The sequence below is a fragment of the Gadus chalcogrammus genome, chromosome 11 (assembly GCF_026213295.1).
Source record: "Gadus chalcogrammus isolate NIFS_2021 chromosome 11, NIFS_Gcha_1.0, whole genome shotgun sequence".
Classification (NCBI taxonomy): domain Eukaryota; kingdom Metazoa; phylum Chordata; class Actinopteri; order Gadiformes; family Gadidae; genus Gadus; species Gadus chalcogrammus.
Window position 1 is genome coordinate 14,684,292 of NC_079422.1, and position 18,010 is coordinate 14,702,301.

The 18,010-nt window shown below is 44.4% G+C and overlaps 1 protein-coding gene across 6 annotated transcripts in view; it reads left to right on the forward strand.

Annotated features, from left to right (window-relative positions):
- Positions 1-494: 494 nt before the first annotated feature.
- LOC130391489 (plectin-like) overlaps positions 495-18,010 on the forward strand; it is a 108,190-nt gene continuing 90,674 nt past the window's right edge. For 2 of the 6 annotated variants that reach the window (XM_056601662.1, XM_056601664.1), the window contains exons 1-2: positions 495-910; positions 2,235-2,450. In XM_056601662.1, coding sequence (XP_056457637.1) covers positions 2,243-2,450 — 208 coding nt within the window. In that variant the 5' untranslated portion in view covers positions 495-910; positions 2,235-2,242. Of the gene's footprint in view, positions 911-2,234; positions 2,451-9,986; positions 10,301-18,010 lie in introns of those variants that run through there. The other 4 variants (XM_056601663.1, XM_056601673.1, XM_056601675.1 and 1 more) reach the window with 4 other exon arrangements.

The window sequence follows — 18,010 nt, forward strand, 5'->3', positions numbered from 1 at the left end:
GAGCGGACCCCAATGCTTTCTTGCTGCACCATCAGAGCTCACTTCAGGACCACCAGGGAAACTAATCGAAAAGTGATATTGCTTGTTTTACCGCAGCGCCAGACTCAGACCAAGGCTATGAGAGGATCCTACATTCTAACGTTATCCTGTTCTACCGCAACGGCATTTCCGGTCTCTTACGCCAGTTAACTGTCCCCGGTGCGAGAATAGAAAATGACAAGAATTAGACCAATAACGACGTGTAGAATAATTAGGGATGGTTCAAGAAACAACCTGACAGAGCAATATTTAATACACGGAAGCAGCTATCCCTATTGGAAGTCCCTCGCTCTCCCTTAGATCTCGCATCTAAACGCACTAAACTGAAAGTCCCGCCCTCTCTCTCTCCAATAACGCTCATTTGGAGCACCCCGTTCAGTGCTCCGTGGTGAGAACGCCTGGGAACGCGGTCAGAGGATACCATTGCTGGTAAATGCAGCGTTAATTACTTAAAGGTGGTAGGTCAACGTCGTTGGCATTTCTAACGCACAGTTAAACGCCTCATCAAATATGAATAGGCAGTTAATTTACTGTTTGCAGCTTAAGTGTTCAGAATTGAACATTGCTGATGATTCGATCAGGTGAACGAGGCGAGGAGGACGTACAGCACAGCAGCAATGTACCATTCAAACAGATGACTGCGGATTCCTTCGGACAAGTCACACAATCGACTTTCTCCTGCAAAGGAGGGGCTATTTAAACATAACACAACGCCGGACAGGAGCCAGGCTGTCACACACGGGCAGCGTACGTTTTGTCGTCGATTAGCGGCAGAATTGAAGCTGAAACAGAGGCACGCGCGCGGGAACCTGCAGCAATCATCGCTGTTCGACAGCAAGAGCCCGCCGTGGTTAATTGAAGACATTCTAAGGTAAGGCTTCACATGCTGGCTCTATTCTAGAATGGAGCTATTCCGAAGACATTTAATAGAAGTAAACGGGACAAGCAGTAACATTAATCTTACCAAATTTCACCTGGCGAGTTGTCTTATATATAACATCACATGCAGTAAAAAAAAGGGAGTGTTTTTGCAATGGCAACGCCAAGTTAAATAATTGTGACTAGGGTATTGGGAAAAGCCCTCAAGGCTAACTTCAATGTTTACCTTTTATCAATCCACACATAGTCCCAAACGTCATGCCCTAAACGTTGGCTAGGCAGGGATCCAAACTCCAAAAGGTAAAAGGTCAATCACTTGCTTCACTAACATTTTCGAGCTACATGTTGTGGAAACTAATAGTATAGTTGCTTACTTCATATCCTGAAGTCTACGTGTGTGATATCACGACGTTGTTGAGCTCTGTGACTGACAAGTGTTCTAAGGGTTAAAAGTTAAAAGGTACAAATCCACCCGTAAACTTAATTTTTTTTTGCAAACCTTTCAATCTTCAATTGTGCTCTAGTGTGGCATTTCCAGATGCATCCATTTAACCCAACCAAGTGTTGTGTATATAATGCAAACAAAACGAACACACCAAATAATCCGGAACGAATACAATATCAAACACCTGAGACTCTAATGCCTGAATACTATGTGACATGATGTTATATTCCCTCAGTCTCTTTTACATTCATACACTTTCAGGGAAAGTATACAAGGTACAGGGACCAGGGGTTTTGCATGTTCATGTTAGCTCTGTGTTACAGAGGCTTTATCTTGGCACTTACCAGTATCTGGTTATATTGGCCTTTCTGGATTTGGCTTATATCTGGTTTCTTTGCATTATAGTAAAACCTAACGGTGGTATTAAAATAACCTTTTATCTTTATTCATTTGAATTTCTGTTATTATAAACTGGTATAAGGCCACGGCAGCTCACAGAGGAAAACCTGGAATGTTGAACCCATCCTAAAAACGTATCTATGTTACAATAACCGTCTAGATAACTAGGTATAACAGTTAGCTGGCATTGCTACATGCGCAAGCCGTTAGTCAGGTTGCTGTAGTCAGTAGTATCCAGAGGCATTATTGATATAACAATGTAATACTGGACATTGACAGGCTGTCCAGTGTTTATTTTAACCCCTTGCATTTCCAGAAAGACTTCTTTTACAGCCACTTCATGTTTTAACAAACCCTTGTGTTCATGCGTCCATTTGGAGACTGCTGTATGCACATGCAGCCTTGCATACATCAACCCACCTCCTGCAGCATATAAACACGTTATCCACCCTTTAATGGTCATTTCTCCAAGACTAGGTGATGGAGGGCCGTAGGCAGAAGCCCAGACGGGAGAGGCTGCGGACGGCGGACGATGAAGACGGCGACCACGCAGCGGCGAGCGCCGCTCCTCCGTGTGCTGGGGACACCCTACCCTGGAACCTCTCCAAACTCCAGAGGGTGAAGCGCTCCAAGTCGGGCTCGGGGGAGGTTCTGGACCCCGCGGAGAGGGCCGTCATACGCATCGCAGGTCAGTGTGCCGCTCGCACGCCGCTGGACACCGGCCGCCGTTTGTTGTGGTGCCATGATGTGTGACTCACCCTGGTCTTAATTCTCGGGGTAACCACGGAAACCGAGGGTGTAAGTGGGCGAAGGAGATGGATTGCTGCCATGGCTTTTCCTCTAGAGGAATATTAATACGTTGCGGTGTAGGCCACCAAGGTGTTGTTTCCTGCAAAGTACAGCGCGAATAGGCCTACTGGGGTAATATAAGGAGGATGGTTGAATGGAATAATCGGATGAGGATATTGTTCGTGCTTAGTTGGAATTGAAACGAGTACCCATTATTTATTTACGCTATAGCTAACCCACATCATTGTGTGGGGATAATTACGTAAATAGGCTGCTTTTTTTAGCAACGAGGTGTTTTTAAGTCCAAGATGGACATGGGCAAGGGGGGCGAGGGCACGCAATTATAGATTCAACAAAATGTACAGAATAGTTTGCAACACAAATGATTAAAATAAACTCCCCGTGGTGTTGTTACTCAACCTTTATGTACGGATTTCAATATTGCAAGGGAGATTAGCTGTCTCCCTCCTCTTTCTGTGTGTACACAGTTTTACAATAGAGCTAGCACTTTGCAGTTTAATGCAGACAACAGTGACCGAAGACTGAAAGAACTTCTGTGAACTTAGGATAACATTTCCATGAATAAAGGTTATATGATAACAAAAGGAACAGGAATCCTTCTACCTAACCACTGGGCTAAGTTGTATTGTTGTATGCATGCTTGTCTATCTCAGAACAACACAATAGTACTTTGATGCACTGGGCTGGGCCGGGCTGTGTTCCTGTCCGGCTGGAAGGAAGTCAACTCGACCCCAGCACCTACAATAGGTCAAAACATCCTCCGGGGCTCTTGTCCACAAACTAACCTCCCGTCTCTTCCTGGAGAGAGGAATAGATGTATCCTCTGCAATACTTCAGTCTGCTGGTTCTACCTGTCGGCTTTGTTGAGAAGATGTACATCCCATTCCCTCTCCTGACTGACAGTTATAACAAGTTGCATTGGATTAAAGCCTCTGCTTAACGACAACATTGATAATAGCTCAGGATGGGTTGCTAACATAAAGACTCAAGCAGGGTTTTTGCCGGATTTGAACATTGATGTGTTAAAGGCTGTCTGCTTTTATCTCTGTGAGCATGTGGGCAATGTGTATTAGAGATAGACTAATGTCAATTACATCTACAGCTATCTGAGAGCAAGAGTCTTTTTAAAACGCTGATCAATTGGACCTGGTGGAGAAATGACTCTCCCACGTCTCCCATAAGGGGGCAGCATTCATGTACCCTTTGAGGAGTTAGCTGCTGAGTGTTGCTCTGCGGTTTCGGGCCAAGAAACAGCTGTTTTGTCTGCATTGTTCCAGCATGCACCACAGCATATTTCTGTGAGCTTTTAACATTTTACAATTCTATTGTTCAATTTTTTAATGTGAATATCAGCATATACACAGAGACACATAGAACCCAAAATAGATGGAAATGACACAGATTATCACAGAACTGCACCACCTCCTAATAACTAAAATATTATTTTGATAGTGCCATTCATGTCGACTATTGCATATTCCTTTGATACACCAATAACAAACGACAAATACCTAGGTCAGTTTATGAAGCAGTGTCCTGAAAAGAAAAAAAACATAGAAACAGCACATAGCATTTAACACGCATAATGTGTTGATGGTGGAAGTTTGGTCATTCTGATGCTAATTCCGTGCTAATTACGCTGCGGGGGCAACCACAACCTAATAAGTAACCTGAGTAACTGAACTTCCTTACAGTGCTAATTGGAGCAGAACACCAGTGCCTGGAAATGCCATTCCAGGAAATAGTTTACTGAATATACCTCTATGGTGTGTGGGTCAACGAGAGCGAGATAGAAAGGTGAGGGGCGAGAGAAAAAAATTGAGGTCATCATTTGATCGAGAGCAGTATTCACGCCCTCCCAAAGGGCTGCTACTGGCTAGCTGCTGGTCTGAAACTCTCCCCGGCATACTACTGCTATTGGCTGCTTGTCTGAAACTCAACCTTGGATGCTACTGCTATTAGCTAACTGCTTGTCTGAAACTCATCCTGGGATGTGTCAGCTATTGGCTAACTGCTTGTCTAAAATTCAACCTGTAATGTTACTGCTAGTGGCTAGCTGCTTGTCTGAAACACAGCGTTTAGTGATCAAGTTAAAAGTTCAGTAAAATGTTATAATTATATAACATGAACCCCATGTCACTGAATCAGTTAATAGTAGGTGCTGAAAAAACTATTTACTTCTTATATTATGCAAAATAACATATGATGTAAACAATAAATGCATTATCTCTCCCCAACCACCAGATGGCAGCTGCTTCAAGCATGACTTATCCTAAATATTAAGACTGTTCTAATTCCTGGAAAATATGTGTAATTTCCTATTTGTTCTGAAATTGCAGAGCACTCATAGTGTGCTCCTTGTTCTCCTCATCCTACAATGTGCTGCCTTATTTTCAAAGAGAACACAGTTCAAGTTCATTGAATGAGCAAGTCTCATGGAACTCTTTTATTTTACTTTCCTACTATTAGGGGAGGAGGAATGACCTTGCTCTGGCTTTCCTTTTAGTAACCGCTTCAGGCCATGACTTCCTGTACTGCATAGTATGCTTGCAAATCTGTGACTGAAGCACCGGGAGCTACACAGAGCATCGGGCAGAATTCCTGGAGCATCACACTGTTACTTTACCCGCTGGAGACAGTTAAACGTGTGGTTGATAATCACCAGAGGAGGGAGCCGGGTCTATTTCCACTGTGTTCGTCCTTCCTATCACAGCGTTTTCCCATATTTTCCCAGTGAGCAGTGGGCCTTGATTCCAAGCCATTGCAACCTTATTGCGCTATTCACCACAGCACCTATTTAGACTGCTATTGCACCTCGATTGCTAAGCAGTGAACAAAAGCCCAGCCTCGGTCAGCATGCAAGATTCACGGCCTTGGCCTGTAATAGGGCAGAGTGGAGGACGATAAAAATAGAGTTTGATTTAAGGTGAGGGAACGGCTTTAATAAGGCCTTCTGAATGCTGAATCACTTTGCAGCAGATGCACATAAACCCTTCCCCTAAGGACACAACAGGTGGCCGGAAGGTTGTCACCAGTTAGGTTCCATTAACTGGTGAACAGCGGTACTAGAAGGTTCCAGTCATTATTAACAGAGTGAACAATATTCCATGATACAATATATGCATTCATTCATGGTCCATTTATAGATATTTGCAGATACTATGTATAACTACCCATTTACAATATATTCAGTATCCTATACCTTATGAGCCCAGATTATCAACAGCCTGGATGATTAATTACTAGTATGGCTAAATTAACAAAAACTGCATTGTACTTTGAATTTAAATATTTGAATTCCTGTTATTTAATCTTACTTGTGCAGACATGACTAGGAGCACATTACTTTCAGACTTTCAGACTGTTTCTGGAAACAAGGGCATATCCTCAAAGACTCTCAAGGCACAAGACATTTTTCTTCAAATTATACCTGGTAAATTTAAATCAACTTTGATAACATATAACATACATACCGCAATAACATTCATTCTGCGGTTCAACTCAATCACACAATGGTTGAAAGAAGAAAGGAAGGCTTTTGAGAAGTTTTTCCTCTTCATCAAGAGCATATATTTGTAAAGCAGCGTCATGGGATGTAGGAAAATGTGTCGGCTGTGTTCATGGACTTGCATATTCTCCTGTCACCCACCTGATATCCAAGATGTCGCAGACATATTCAAATTCACACCCATGTTTGTCTTCCTGACATGAGTGCTCAGAGGATAAAGTCTTTCCCCCCGTCGCTCCTGCCTTCTGCAGTATCAGATGCAGTGCATATGCATTCTTCATATTTCATACACATACAAAGGCATATACATTGCATACTTTAAGGAAAGAGGTATGCTGGCCATGCTCACGCACAGAATGGCATTCAAAAATCCAAGGGCTATCTGTATTGATAATCTACCCCAACACTCCGACCATTATGTCCACTCCATGTCCCACTGTCAGCATTCATTCATTTAAAGACGTTTTAAAGGTTTATTTGAATAGTACCCAATCAACAGTTGCAGACAAAGTCACAGAAGCCAAACTTTCTTGGTCGGCTACAGTCTATTTTTGGAAGTGCATCACATTCTTCAAGAACGAACTGTGGACACTTGTAAACACCCTCTCGATTTCTGAACGGTCAAGCTCAAACAAATAGTTGTTTGCGGTTTGGTTTTTAAAGGAGGCTATATGAGTCTTTGATAATGTGTTTGTGAAATCCTCTTTGGGGTATAGGATGTTTAGCGCTTTCGGGGTGTCAAATCGTTGGCGTTTAACATCTCCAGGGGGAATAAGGTGCAGAAGACGAACGACTCCAGTCCTTTTATACTGACTAATAAGCCTCTTCCAAAAGGCCTGCATTTACAGTTTAAGGGAGCACAATGGTACTATGCTTTAGGACCATATGCTACGTTTTAAAACCACTTATATCTACTGTACTGTACTCTGTTCTGTACTCGGGCTGGTTGTAGATTGAGCTCAACTAAGGTGTTGGGGAAACCCCCGGTTCAGCATGCCCCTTGGTGTTCCACACACACACACACACACACACACACACACACACACACACACACACACACACACACACACACACACACACACACACACACACGTCCTAAGCCCGGTGCTTAGGACTTATCGTGTTTCCTCGTATAACGGAAAGTGTCCTCCTGGCTGATGGCACGTTGGCCTTGGCCAAAAAAAGTAGACTGACTGGAGGGATTTCCCTGCTCCTGCATGACGTAGTCCCTCTATTGTACCAGCCTCCAAGAACAACCATCATGGAAAATGGGGAAGGGTGGCAGGTTCAGTAGTTTTTATCGGGTTTCATACAATGAAACACATTGTCCAGACTGAGACCCTTCATGTTTGGATTACTTTACTCCACTGTTGGCTCGATCAGTTTGCGTACTCTTAGCAGTTATATTTTGTGCCTGTATTAACTCAAATCCAAGAATAATTTGCAACGTTTGGTTTGGGAAAAAGTAAATTATATGAGAAGTTGTGCCTAGCAATATTTTATGTCAATTAAACATACATTTTGTTTGTTCTTTTATAACCTACCTCACATGAATAATTACAGGATTACAGTTCATTCTCACATACTGACATTAACATTAATAATATCAAGTTAATAACATACCTGTTAAAGCCGTGCACATATGTAATGTGTCATGATAACTTATATCACACTTTTCAGAACTCCTCTCGTTCATGCTCATCTCCTACAGCTGCGTCTGATTCGCCCGTCGAGACGCCCCCTCTCCTGTTTGCAGCCGAAACTAAGCCCCGCCCCCCAACACACACCACAGCATCATCTCCAATGAGTGGATGGATAAGTGTGCACAATCTCTCAGCTCGATAAGACCACATCGACACTGTTTAAACTGGTAGTGGGAACACAAATCAGCGCGGTACGGCTCGGCACGGCTCGGAATGGCCCAAGTGCTAAATGAAGAACGCTGTATGTATTTACGAAGAAGAGTAGGAGGAAAAAAAATGGAGGGAATGAGAAGAAACGAGAAATAGATGGAGAGAACAAAAAAGAGTTGGAGAAAATATGGCGACAAAGAGAAAATCGACAAGAGAGACTTATTTGTTGTAAAGCGTCTTTGAGTGACCTCCAAAAAAGCGCGATATAAATCCTATAAATTATTATTAATTATTTATTTTGTTTGACAATGGGTCTGATGTGAGCTTGACAAAATCTGTTATGGCCTCACCATGCTCCTTTTAGCGATGTGTTTTTTACACACAGGGGTTTCAGTTAGTCTTGCCTTCCCATAGAGCCTTAACTATTGTAAAACGTTATTTTTTAGCACTACGATTTCAAAGCAATAACCTATATTGAAAAGCAATCACAAAGTGTATGAAAGGAAGATAGAGCTATCTCTCTGCCAACGTTTCTCTACAGGGACAGAGAGCCGTCTTATTGGCCAGCTCTGGTTGCATGTTATGTTGTCCAGTGTTTTGGTCAGCTGACTGCCGACTCCCAGACAGCCCTTGACAACAGGATCTGACAATGACATATTTTGTATGAGCACAAGCATGGCGTGATAAACAGAAACCGTGCCTGGGACACACAACTCCTCACTATTTCCTTCTCATGATCTGTAAAAATAAAATTATAATGGATGAATAGACATCCTGCCCAAATCGGGTCCTCTGTTCATTCTGATGTGTCACAGGATTAAGACAACGTCGTCGCCGTTTGCAACACACACTTCTGTAGGGACAGGACGAGAGAATGACACATGAACACGATGCTCCTTTTAAATCTGCTAGGTCATGAGCTATTTCATTATTATGATCCTGACACACGACACTGAGCTGCCGTTCTCTTGACTGATTATTCCTCACATTTATTCTCGGGTCGTTCATCATGTTGGCCCAGTCAGCATTATCTGCTGAATATTCATTGAATCTGCTCAACAGCTGATGTTCCCAGAAGACGTCAAGGGCAACGTTTGCACAGAACTTGTGTCTTGTGTGTCAATTATTTTACTTCTTGGTTAACTCATCTCAGGGACTATGAATAGTCTCTGCAGTACCAACAGGGTGATGCCACATAGTGCAGGTGATATGTGGAAACATCTTACAATCATATTGGGGTGGAGGAAAAAATCGATTAATGTGTGCACCGGTATTGGGTATCCGGTATCTGATATATTTGTAAGGTTGGCTCAAAAAGTGCTATTTTGTCAAACCAGAAATGTCTGTCATCTTACTGGAAACATATTAAGGATAAAATTCTACAGAGGTGGCTATTGCGTACTTCCTATAAAATAAACCCATATGTTAGACCATACGTCAAATCAAAACATTGATTCAGAAAAAGAAAAAAGCATACAAAATTGGCATTTACAGAACAGACTCAACATACATATTGTATTGGCACTCAACAATTATTGTATTGTCGTATCTGGGGATCCCTTCCGATTCCCATCACTGTAATCAATTTGTGATTCAGAGAAGCCAATAATCTTGAGTAGTGATCAGTAAGTGATTTCCCTTGGGTCCTTGCAATTCTATTATTATGATATTGAAATCAGGGAAAAAAACAATATAGTGTAATTTCTACTAATGTTTCGAGTCATTTGAGTGTGTATTTGCATGTGTTTTGATGCGTGTGTGTGCGTTCATGTGTGAGGGTGTGCGTGTCTTTAAGAGGCGGGGCCTGACATTTTTATTAGTAGTTCTGAGCCAGGCAAGAGGAGTGTGTCTGTGTGTGTGTGTGTGTGTGTGTGTGTGTGTGTGTGTGTGTGTAATGGGAGGACTCGTTCGCATGTGAGCACCGGGGGGCGTGCCGTGTGTGAGTGTGTGTGTGTATGTGTGTTTTGGGATGTCGGGGTGGTGGTGGTGGTGCTACGGAGGGGGGAGCACTGCTGCTCATTGGTATGAAGTTAGGAGCCGCGGAGAGCTCACACACACAGCTGACTGTGGGAACAGAGTGGACGCAGCGGCTATCTCTCCCACCGAAACTCAAACACACTGCCGCTCTGGCTCGCAGACCCACACACACAGACTCACACACACACAGCACAGGGAGAAGGCGAGGAGAAGAGACATAAGGAGGAGAAGAGAAGAGAAGAGGAGGAGGAGGAGAGGGACAGGAGGAGAATACAGCAGAAGAGGAGCCCGCCGCCAGCATGGCTATGTATGAACCCACGTTTCTGCCCCCCAACGCAGAGGAGCAGGACTTCATCCAGGCGTACGAGAACGTCAGGGAGAAGTATAAAGGTGAGAGAGCTTCAGCTTCGCACCGGTGCCGGCACTTTACTGGAATATGGCAGGCGGCCATGACACTTGGGAATAGATGATGTGAAAGGATGTGAAGGTGTTTCCGGGAAATACATGAGGTGGCCTACACTGTTTATGTCCGGCGAGCCTGGGTGGCATTGACTCTACACAGGTGCAGTGTTGTACATGTGTCTGCGGTCGCGTGCCTGCAGCTCGTCTCTGTGCGGTTGATTCACGACTTGTGCTGCATGTGCATGTGTATGCATTTCTCCATTTAACTGTCCCGACTGTCAGCCGGGCTTATGCATCACTCCAGTGCTGAGTGCTTTATTGATTGGCACACGTGTTCACTCTCTGTCGCTCTCTCTGTCTCTCTGTTTCTCTCTCTGTTTCTCTTTCTCTTTCTCTCTTTCTCTTTCTGTCTCTCTCTCTCATTCTGTCTCTCTCTGGCTTCCTCTGACTCTCTCTCTCTCTCTACCATTCGTCTGCTGAGTTTGTGGGAGTCCATATAGCTCATGTGTGACCAATGGCAGCCTGCACAGTCCTGAACTCCGACCCCTGTGAAACCGAGAGGTGGGGGGCTTAAAGGTGTCATCCTGACTATGCACCACTTCATTGTAATGTCTTTGAACCCCACATCCAGCACCACCACCCCTTGGCCCCCCGCCAGGGCAGGAGACGATAGCAGGTGCTGCTGGAACAAAAGTGAAACCCATTAACACAGCAGGGCCCTCCTCTTCCTCGAATTCACTCTTCACCATACTTGATCCGGCCTTATGTTGCCCTAACTCCATCAAATTGCAGAGTCATTACTGAAAGCTAGGAGCTAATCCACTCCAAAGTCCTGGTCGGATCCACTGCACTGTGTTCTGTTTCTGGGCTGTCTCACGTCCCCAGTGGTCCTTCTCTGCTTTCATCCCTCTGCTGCCCCACATAGAACCCCATCTGAGCGTACATCCCATAATTCTCAGTTTAAATATTACTTTTCTCCTCCCCATTTATTTTCCCTAATTCCTTCCCCCGTCATAATCTCAGTCCATTTCTCCAGTTTAAATCGTGTTCATTTCCCCCATCCTGCTTATCTTTTACTCAACAATACATTGAAATTATTCCTATAATCACCTTTTCATGTTTTCAATTGAAGGTTTTGTGTGCTGGCATAGAAGGCTGTCCGTCTGATGTTATAGGTCGGCTTGTATCTTTTTTAGGGTGCGGGTATTTGTATCTTTGGTCATTAGTATAGCATACCATTGTTCACTATCCATATGGTTGTGTAGCTCTGCGCATGTTTGTCTGGGTGATTGTGTCAGGTATCTATACTCTGTGTTTGTGACTGATTGTGTCAGGTGTGTGTGTGTGTGTGTATGTGTGTGTGTGTGTGTGTGTGTGTGTGTGTGAGCATATGAGGGTTAATGGGAGCCAGGAGGAGCCACAGTGGCAGGTGTTTATGTTCCCTGCGTTCCTCAGCGTTTCAACTGTGAAGGCCTCGTGCAGCGCAGAGGGCCGGCTCTCCTTTTTAAGGCACACCACCAACAGAAGCAGCGAACAGGAGTCTCCTGATTTGATCTGTTACCGCTCGTTCCCCCTCTCTCTTTCCATCTCCCTCTCTCCTACGTAGACATGGACACACACACACACACACACACACACACACAAGCGCGAGCACATATTTTCTAGCTATAAGTAGAAGCAGAACATATTCTAAGTACATTCATTGGTCCTTCAACTTATTTCCCATCCTTTGATATTGCCCTCAGTCTTTATCATCCTCTGTGGCTGTATTCTTCCTCTTCATGTTTTTTCTTCTCTTCTTCTCAGTCTGTCAAGTTCACTGTCTGTTACTTTTCTGGGGTGTATTCATAATTCTCCTGACATTGTATTTTGATTCCTGGGTTCTCCTTTTTGCAGTTTGTCTGAGTGCTCTCCAGTGTTTCCTTGCCGCTGTCTGCTTGTTTCGCTCAAAACGCTGAGGCTCGAGTGCTAAATGTTTGTTCAGTAGGCATTCTAAAGGAGCTTAGCAGGATAATTGTCTGACTGTTGCACAGCGAGAAAGGTATTTAAATAACCACGTTGGTTGCTTGTTTGATAACCGTCACCGCAGTGATAGCAAGCTAAACTATGCGGCCGTCAGCCACAATGCTTTGCATTGGCTGTGGGACATTCTGTGCATCTGCAGTCATAGGTGCTGCAAAGGACAAGCACAATAGGTAGCACTTATTTCATATGTAGTCTAAACTCTGAGTTGATAAGGAATTCACTGCAAAACATTGACTGGACGTTATCTCAGTGTGTATACTAAGTGCGGCCACTACTATAGTCAAACTAATTTAATAAAGAAAAAGTTTGTCTACATCATGTTTGACTGACTTTCAAGGAATAGTTGTACTATTTAATTCAGATCCAGCTGTTGATATACAATGATTCTCCTGGGTGGGGGCAGAGACTGGTCAGTCTATTGTTTCGTTTTTTTGCTGACAGATTTTGATAGCAGACGGAAGGAACAAAGGCAAAGACTACAATAGAGCTGTGTTAAAGGTCATTGGTAGTGTATGTGGCTTTAAAGACGGCGGGGGGCGTTCACCACCGCACCCGTTCTTTAACATTACGTCCTCGTAAAAATGAACCACACATCATCCTGCAATGTTATTTTTGAGATGGAAATAGTCTGTTATTGTCTCCACCTGCAAACAGTGCGACGCTCTGGCGCACTATGACAAAATCCAGTTTCTGACCCAGTTTGAAAGCTTTCTGACTTTAATTTTGTAATGTCACTTTGACATTGTTATAACGCTCAAGGCCTGTTTGTATAATGTTGTGCAGTGGTTCTTCTATTACCAATGCTGTCTCATTTTGTCCAGTCATGGCCCTAGCCCTGGTCGGCGGGATGGGGAAGGGCCTGGATGCCTGGTGTCCTCCTAGGCGGTGTGTGACAGCAGATGATCTGGGTGTGACCGGGCCAGCCGCAGAGAGTGGGGCGAAGAGGGGAGCTTTCCCGAAGTCTGGTCGCTGTGTCGGCTCTGGGAGGCCCCCTCCAATAGTCCCGCGGGGCTTAAAATATCCCCTAAATATAGCCCAGGCCCTTTTCAGTTAGCAAATTAATACAGGTATTTATGGCTCAACGTAATCGCCTGCAGAGGCTTATGTTAATTCTGATTGTAAAACATTGAAATATGATCGATAGTTTTTATGTTATTTATACAAAAAGGCTTTGCTTGTATGCCATCATTGTATTCTATGTCATTACGATAGCATTGCAATATATCATTGCATTCTCATTGACAATATTTATTTTTCAAAAGTTTAGTGTTCTGAAGACATCTATTGAAGTCCTATCTGACTCTGCATGCTTCTAAATTCAGCATGCAGTAGTGTGAAGGAGTGAGCCCAGATTTATGAATGAGTCCACTATTTTAAAACCCTTTGCGACAAAGTGACTTGGGCCATTGAGGCGTGCGTGTGCAAGTTAAAGTGTGTTGAGCTGCGGGCTCTTTAAAGCTGATGAGTATACATGGGGGGTGGGGGGGGGGGGGGGGGGGGGGTGGCTGCAGGTCGAGTTTCTCCACTAAACGTGCTTGTAAAGGTTGGCCGTGTGGTTTCAGCCATGGGAGAGTGGCCCATACATTTCTCTACGCTTACAGGAAGCAATGATACTCATCAACAGCGGGATCTGTGTTGAGATGCGCGAGAGGCATGAATCAGATATCTCTCTCCTTCACCCTCCTCTTGTCTGTCCTCCATGGCTAGCCGTGGCACCAGTGGTTCTAAAGGGTATTTTTCCAATGAGAAGAGGTCATCCTAACCAGTATGTTGGGTCGACAAGTTCCCCCCCTGAGCGGCTGGGTTAAGTCCGGACCAGAAGTGACTGTTTGGCACCCTTAAGGCGTGGACGCATAAACAGCTGCTATGTCTGGAAGGCGTCTGTGTAACTTGGGCAATGGTCTGGAGCTCTTGTAATGGCTTCTACTTAACAACAAGGTTGTGGTTCCTTCCGTATTCAACTTCTGTTAATCCATCCTCATGTGTTCCTTGTGTAAGAAGAGAATACATCAGAATTGTATTTACCCCAAAGGGGAATTCGTTGCGCACATGCACAACAAATGAAAAAAGTGTAAAAGTGTCATCAAAAACTTCAAGCTTACAAACAAGAACACTAACTAGCCCATTTGTGACACTGAACAAATGCTTACAGCCCCTGTACGTTTAAAACAACCAATCCCGATACAATTTCCTAGTCAACCTCACATTCAGTGTGTTCTCTTACCTGTCCACCAGGGGGGACTATTCTCACTGGCGTAAGTCTTGTCAGTTGAACTTCCTCCCCAATGCATTGTTTTCCATTCTTATTTAAACAGTTACATACTGGGCCAGCTACCCAGTATGTACTTCAATGCGTTCGGTCCTCATGCCAAATGTATGTGGTCCGTATGCACACTGACAATTTTTCTTTGGTAATTTGAAAGTTTCAAGAATTCAATGTTTTCTTATAAGCTGTTTATTGCTCCTCATCTCATGCAACCATGTTTCTTAGTCTCAATAACCTAATGTCCTTACTTGAATCCATGTAGCAATCTGTGTATGTGGCAAAAGGCATTGAAAACCAGTGCATTTGTATGCATGTTCTCTCCATTCATCCCTGTTCATGAGTTACAGTAAGTCATACACAGAGGTCAGCTATGCAGGCTGATTGTTGATGGTCGATTTAATTTAATTGCACTCTTATCATGATGAGTCTGAGACGTCGGTATGTTGCTAATGTCAGTTACCATGACGGGTAATCTGGGTAATGGAACTATTTCTCCCTTTAGAATACATCAAAGGGAATAAAACAGTACATTCAACTAAGAAAAATATAAATAAATAAATGTGTTTTTGGAAGTTTTGAATGATTTAGAATCATAGAGGAAAAGAATCACGATTCTTGCGTGAATACATTTTTCCACCTGACAGTCAACAGATTCAGGAGCTGTTCCTGTGTTACACCGGTGTGTTTGTTTTTGTTTCAGGCTTTTTGTGTGCGAATCAATCCAAATAATTGTTATTATTCAAAGTTCCCTCCTGACAGGCTGCTGTGCAGTAGGTTTGTGTCGAATCTTAAAAAAGGACAGCACATTTTTGCCCCTACTTTTTTATGACATATTTCCTCTTCACGTCAGCATCCAGTGAGAAAAACATTCCAGCCGCCTGGGATAGATCAGCACTGACACACAGCGAGGGTCAAGGGTCACTGTAGGCCAGGGGTTGATAAAGGAGGCATTGCTGGGATCCCTCCTGAGACCTTCTAGGGAGTGAAGGGAAAGCTTCTCTAAATCCGCCCAGACTTTCTGCCAAAAACGGAACTGTTCAACACTCGTGGTGCCGTTCTGTATCCCATGGTTTCAATTTTGATTGTGTGTGTGTGTGTGTGTGTGTGTGTGTGTGTGTGTGTGTGTGTGTGTGTGTGTGTGTGTGTGTGTGTGTGTGTGTGTGTGTGTGTGTGTGTGTGTGTGTGTGTGTGTGTGTGTGTTCTCCCCCTCTCTTGGCTGAGAGACACAATGAACTGATGTTTCTCAGTGTGTGATGTCGCTAAGTGCTTCCCGCTGAATCATGCTCTATAGACCTGTCGACAGCACCAGATGACATATCTATCTTAAAGCGTGTCACAAACACCACGTGACCCCAATCAACCTGTGTATGTCAGGGTTGATTCCCTCCTCTGTCCATGCTTCCACGTCATCCAGCTCATTGTGCCTCATGACCCCTGCCCTTATGTTATAAACTGCATTTCCATGCAACCAGCCCTCCCTGACCCCCTAACCCGTGGGATGAATGTGCGTTTGCCCTCGAGGTCTGGCTTTTAACGCAAACCAGGAGCGCAGCGCTATTTCAGGTGTTTACAGTTTTTACAAGGTCTGAAACATGTGGCTTGCTGAAAAAGCCGCTTCTATGGAAAATGCAGTGGCAGACCCAGATATGTGGGAAACAATGAGGTTCTCCTGCGCTTAAGTTCTGTTGGACACACTGCCCCTCCGTCTCCTCAACCGATCATCCATCTGAATCCTCTCTCTCTCTGTCGCTCATTCTGCCTCTCTGTCTCTCTTGGTCTCTCTCTGTCTCTCTGTCTCTCTCTCTCTCTCTCTCTCTCTCTCTCTCTCTCTCTCTCCCTTTCTCTCTCTACTCTTTTTCAGTAGGAGCTTAACATAATAGAAGATTTGCACATGCACACACTCTCACTCACACACTTGACAGAAACCATAAAGGTTACAGCGACTTGCAATGTCCAGTCACACAGACACAGACACAGACACCCACCCACGCACACCCACACTCAGACAACCCCCCCCCCCCCCCCCCCAACACCCACACACCCAAAAACAAAACAAGTCCAAAAACACTGTAGATGGAAAGGTCTTATTAAAATGACAGTGAAGTCATCATCTCTTAATCTTGGAATCAGGTTGGGGTTCGGAAACATCCCCACCTCCTCATTTCCCAGCATGCCTCCCTAGTGACATAGCTCAATGTGAATGTGTGCACCATATCTGGATGAGAGGGAGGGAAAGAGTGCGAAGGAAGGAGTGATGGAATACACGGTTCATGTATTAGTGAAAGCAAAGTATTAGGTCATGACGCGAGTTGGGAAAGAGATATTTATAGCATGGGCAACTCCTCAAACATTGTACGAAATCGCTTGTCATCTTATGTGCGTTAAGGCAACCTTTTAAAGGAGGTTATCATCGGAGGCAGTCTGCTACTGTTCAAAACATTCATTGGGATATGTTCTTGTTCGCCCTGGATGACAATCCGTCTGTTGAAGGCTTGTTTGATACCACTGGTTCATTCAACTCCTTACCTTTCAAGACTCTTCCCATTCCTCCGTGTACAAAGGCAAAAATTGGAAGTATTTTCGTTTCATGCACACAGGGATTTAAACCAGACAGGAAAGCTGTAACATTCGGTGCCACCGTCAAAAACGCTGGAGTGTGTGTGTGCTCAATGTCAACGCATGATATGTGTAGTTGTGTATACAACCAAACTGTGTCGGCTCCTTTTGTCAGCCGAGTCACTGCCCAGGAAAGAGAGCTAAAGCGGGCTGCAGTCAGGGGGCTTCCAAGGCAACCTGAGCCACTATGAGTCGCCACGCGGGCCCGGAATGTCACGACAGGTCACCGCACACAGCTGACAACGGCAGGAATCTGCCCCACATGCCGACACACGCACAAAGACATGATCACGCACAGAGACACATGAACACGACGGACACACACACACCCACGCACCCACACACATCCAAGCGCACACACACACACAAACACACACACACACACACACACACACACACACACACACACACACACACACACACACAGTTTTCTTGCTCATAGTCATATCTCCATCACATTGGACTCAAAGCTTTGGTTCACTTCATGTCGGCCTCCCATTCTTGCAGCAGATGATTACTCGCTAAATTCTCCTCTCTTAACATTGTGCTTTGTCTGCTTCAGCAAGGCAAACAGAAGAAGGAGAAGTGATGCATGCTATCAGTGCTGAAACAAATGAGTCCTCTCAGTTGGCCAGCAGTGGTTGCAACAGGTTTGTTTAGTAATAAAGCCATGGCCTTACATGGTGGGGCGGACAGAGCCCGGCTCCTCCAGTAGTCCTTAAACAAGACGACGTCACATAAATGGCCTGGTTCGTTTCAGCGATACAAATCCTAGTCTGAAGTTGATGTGT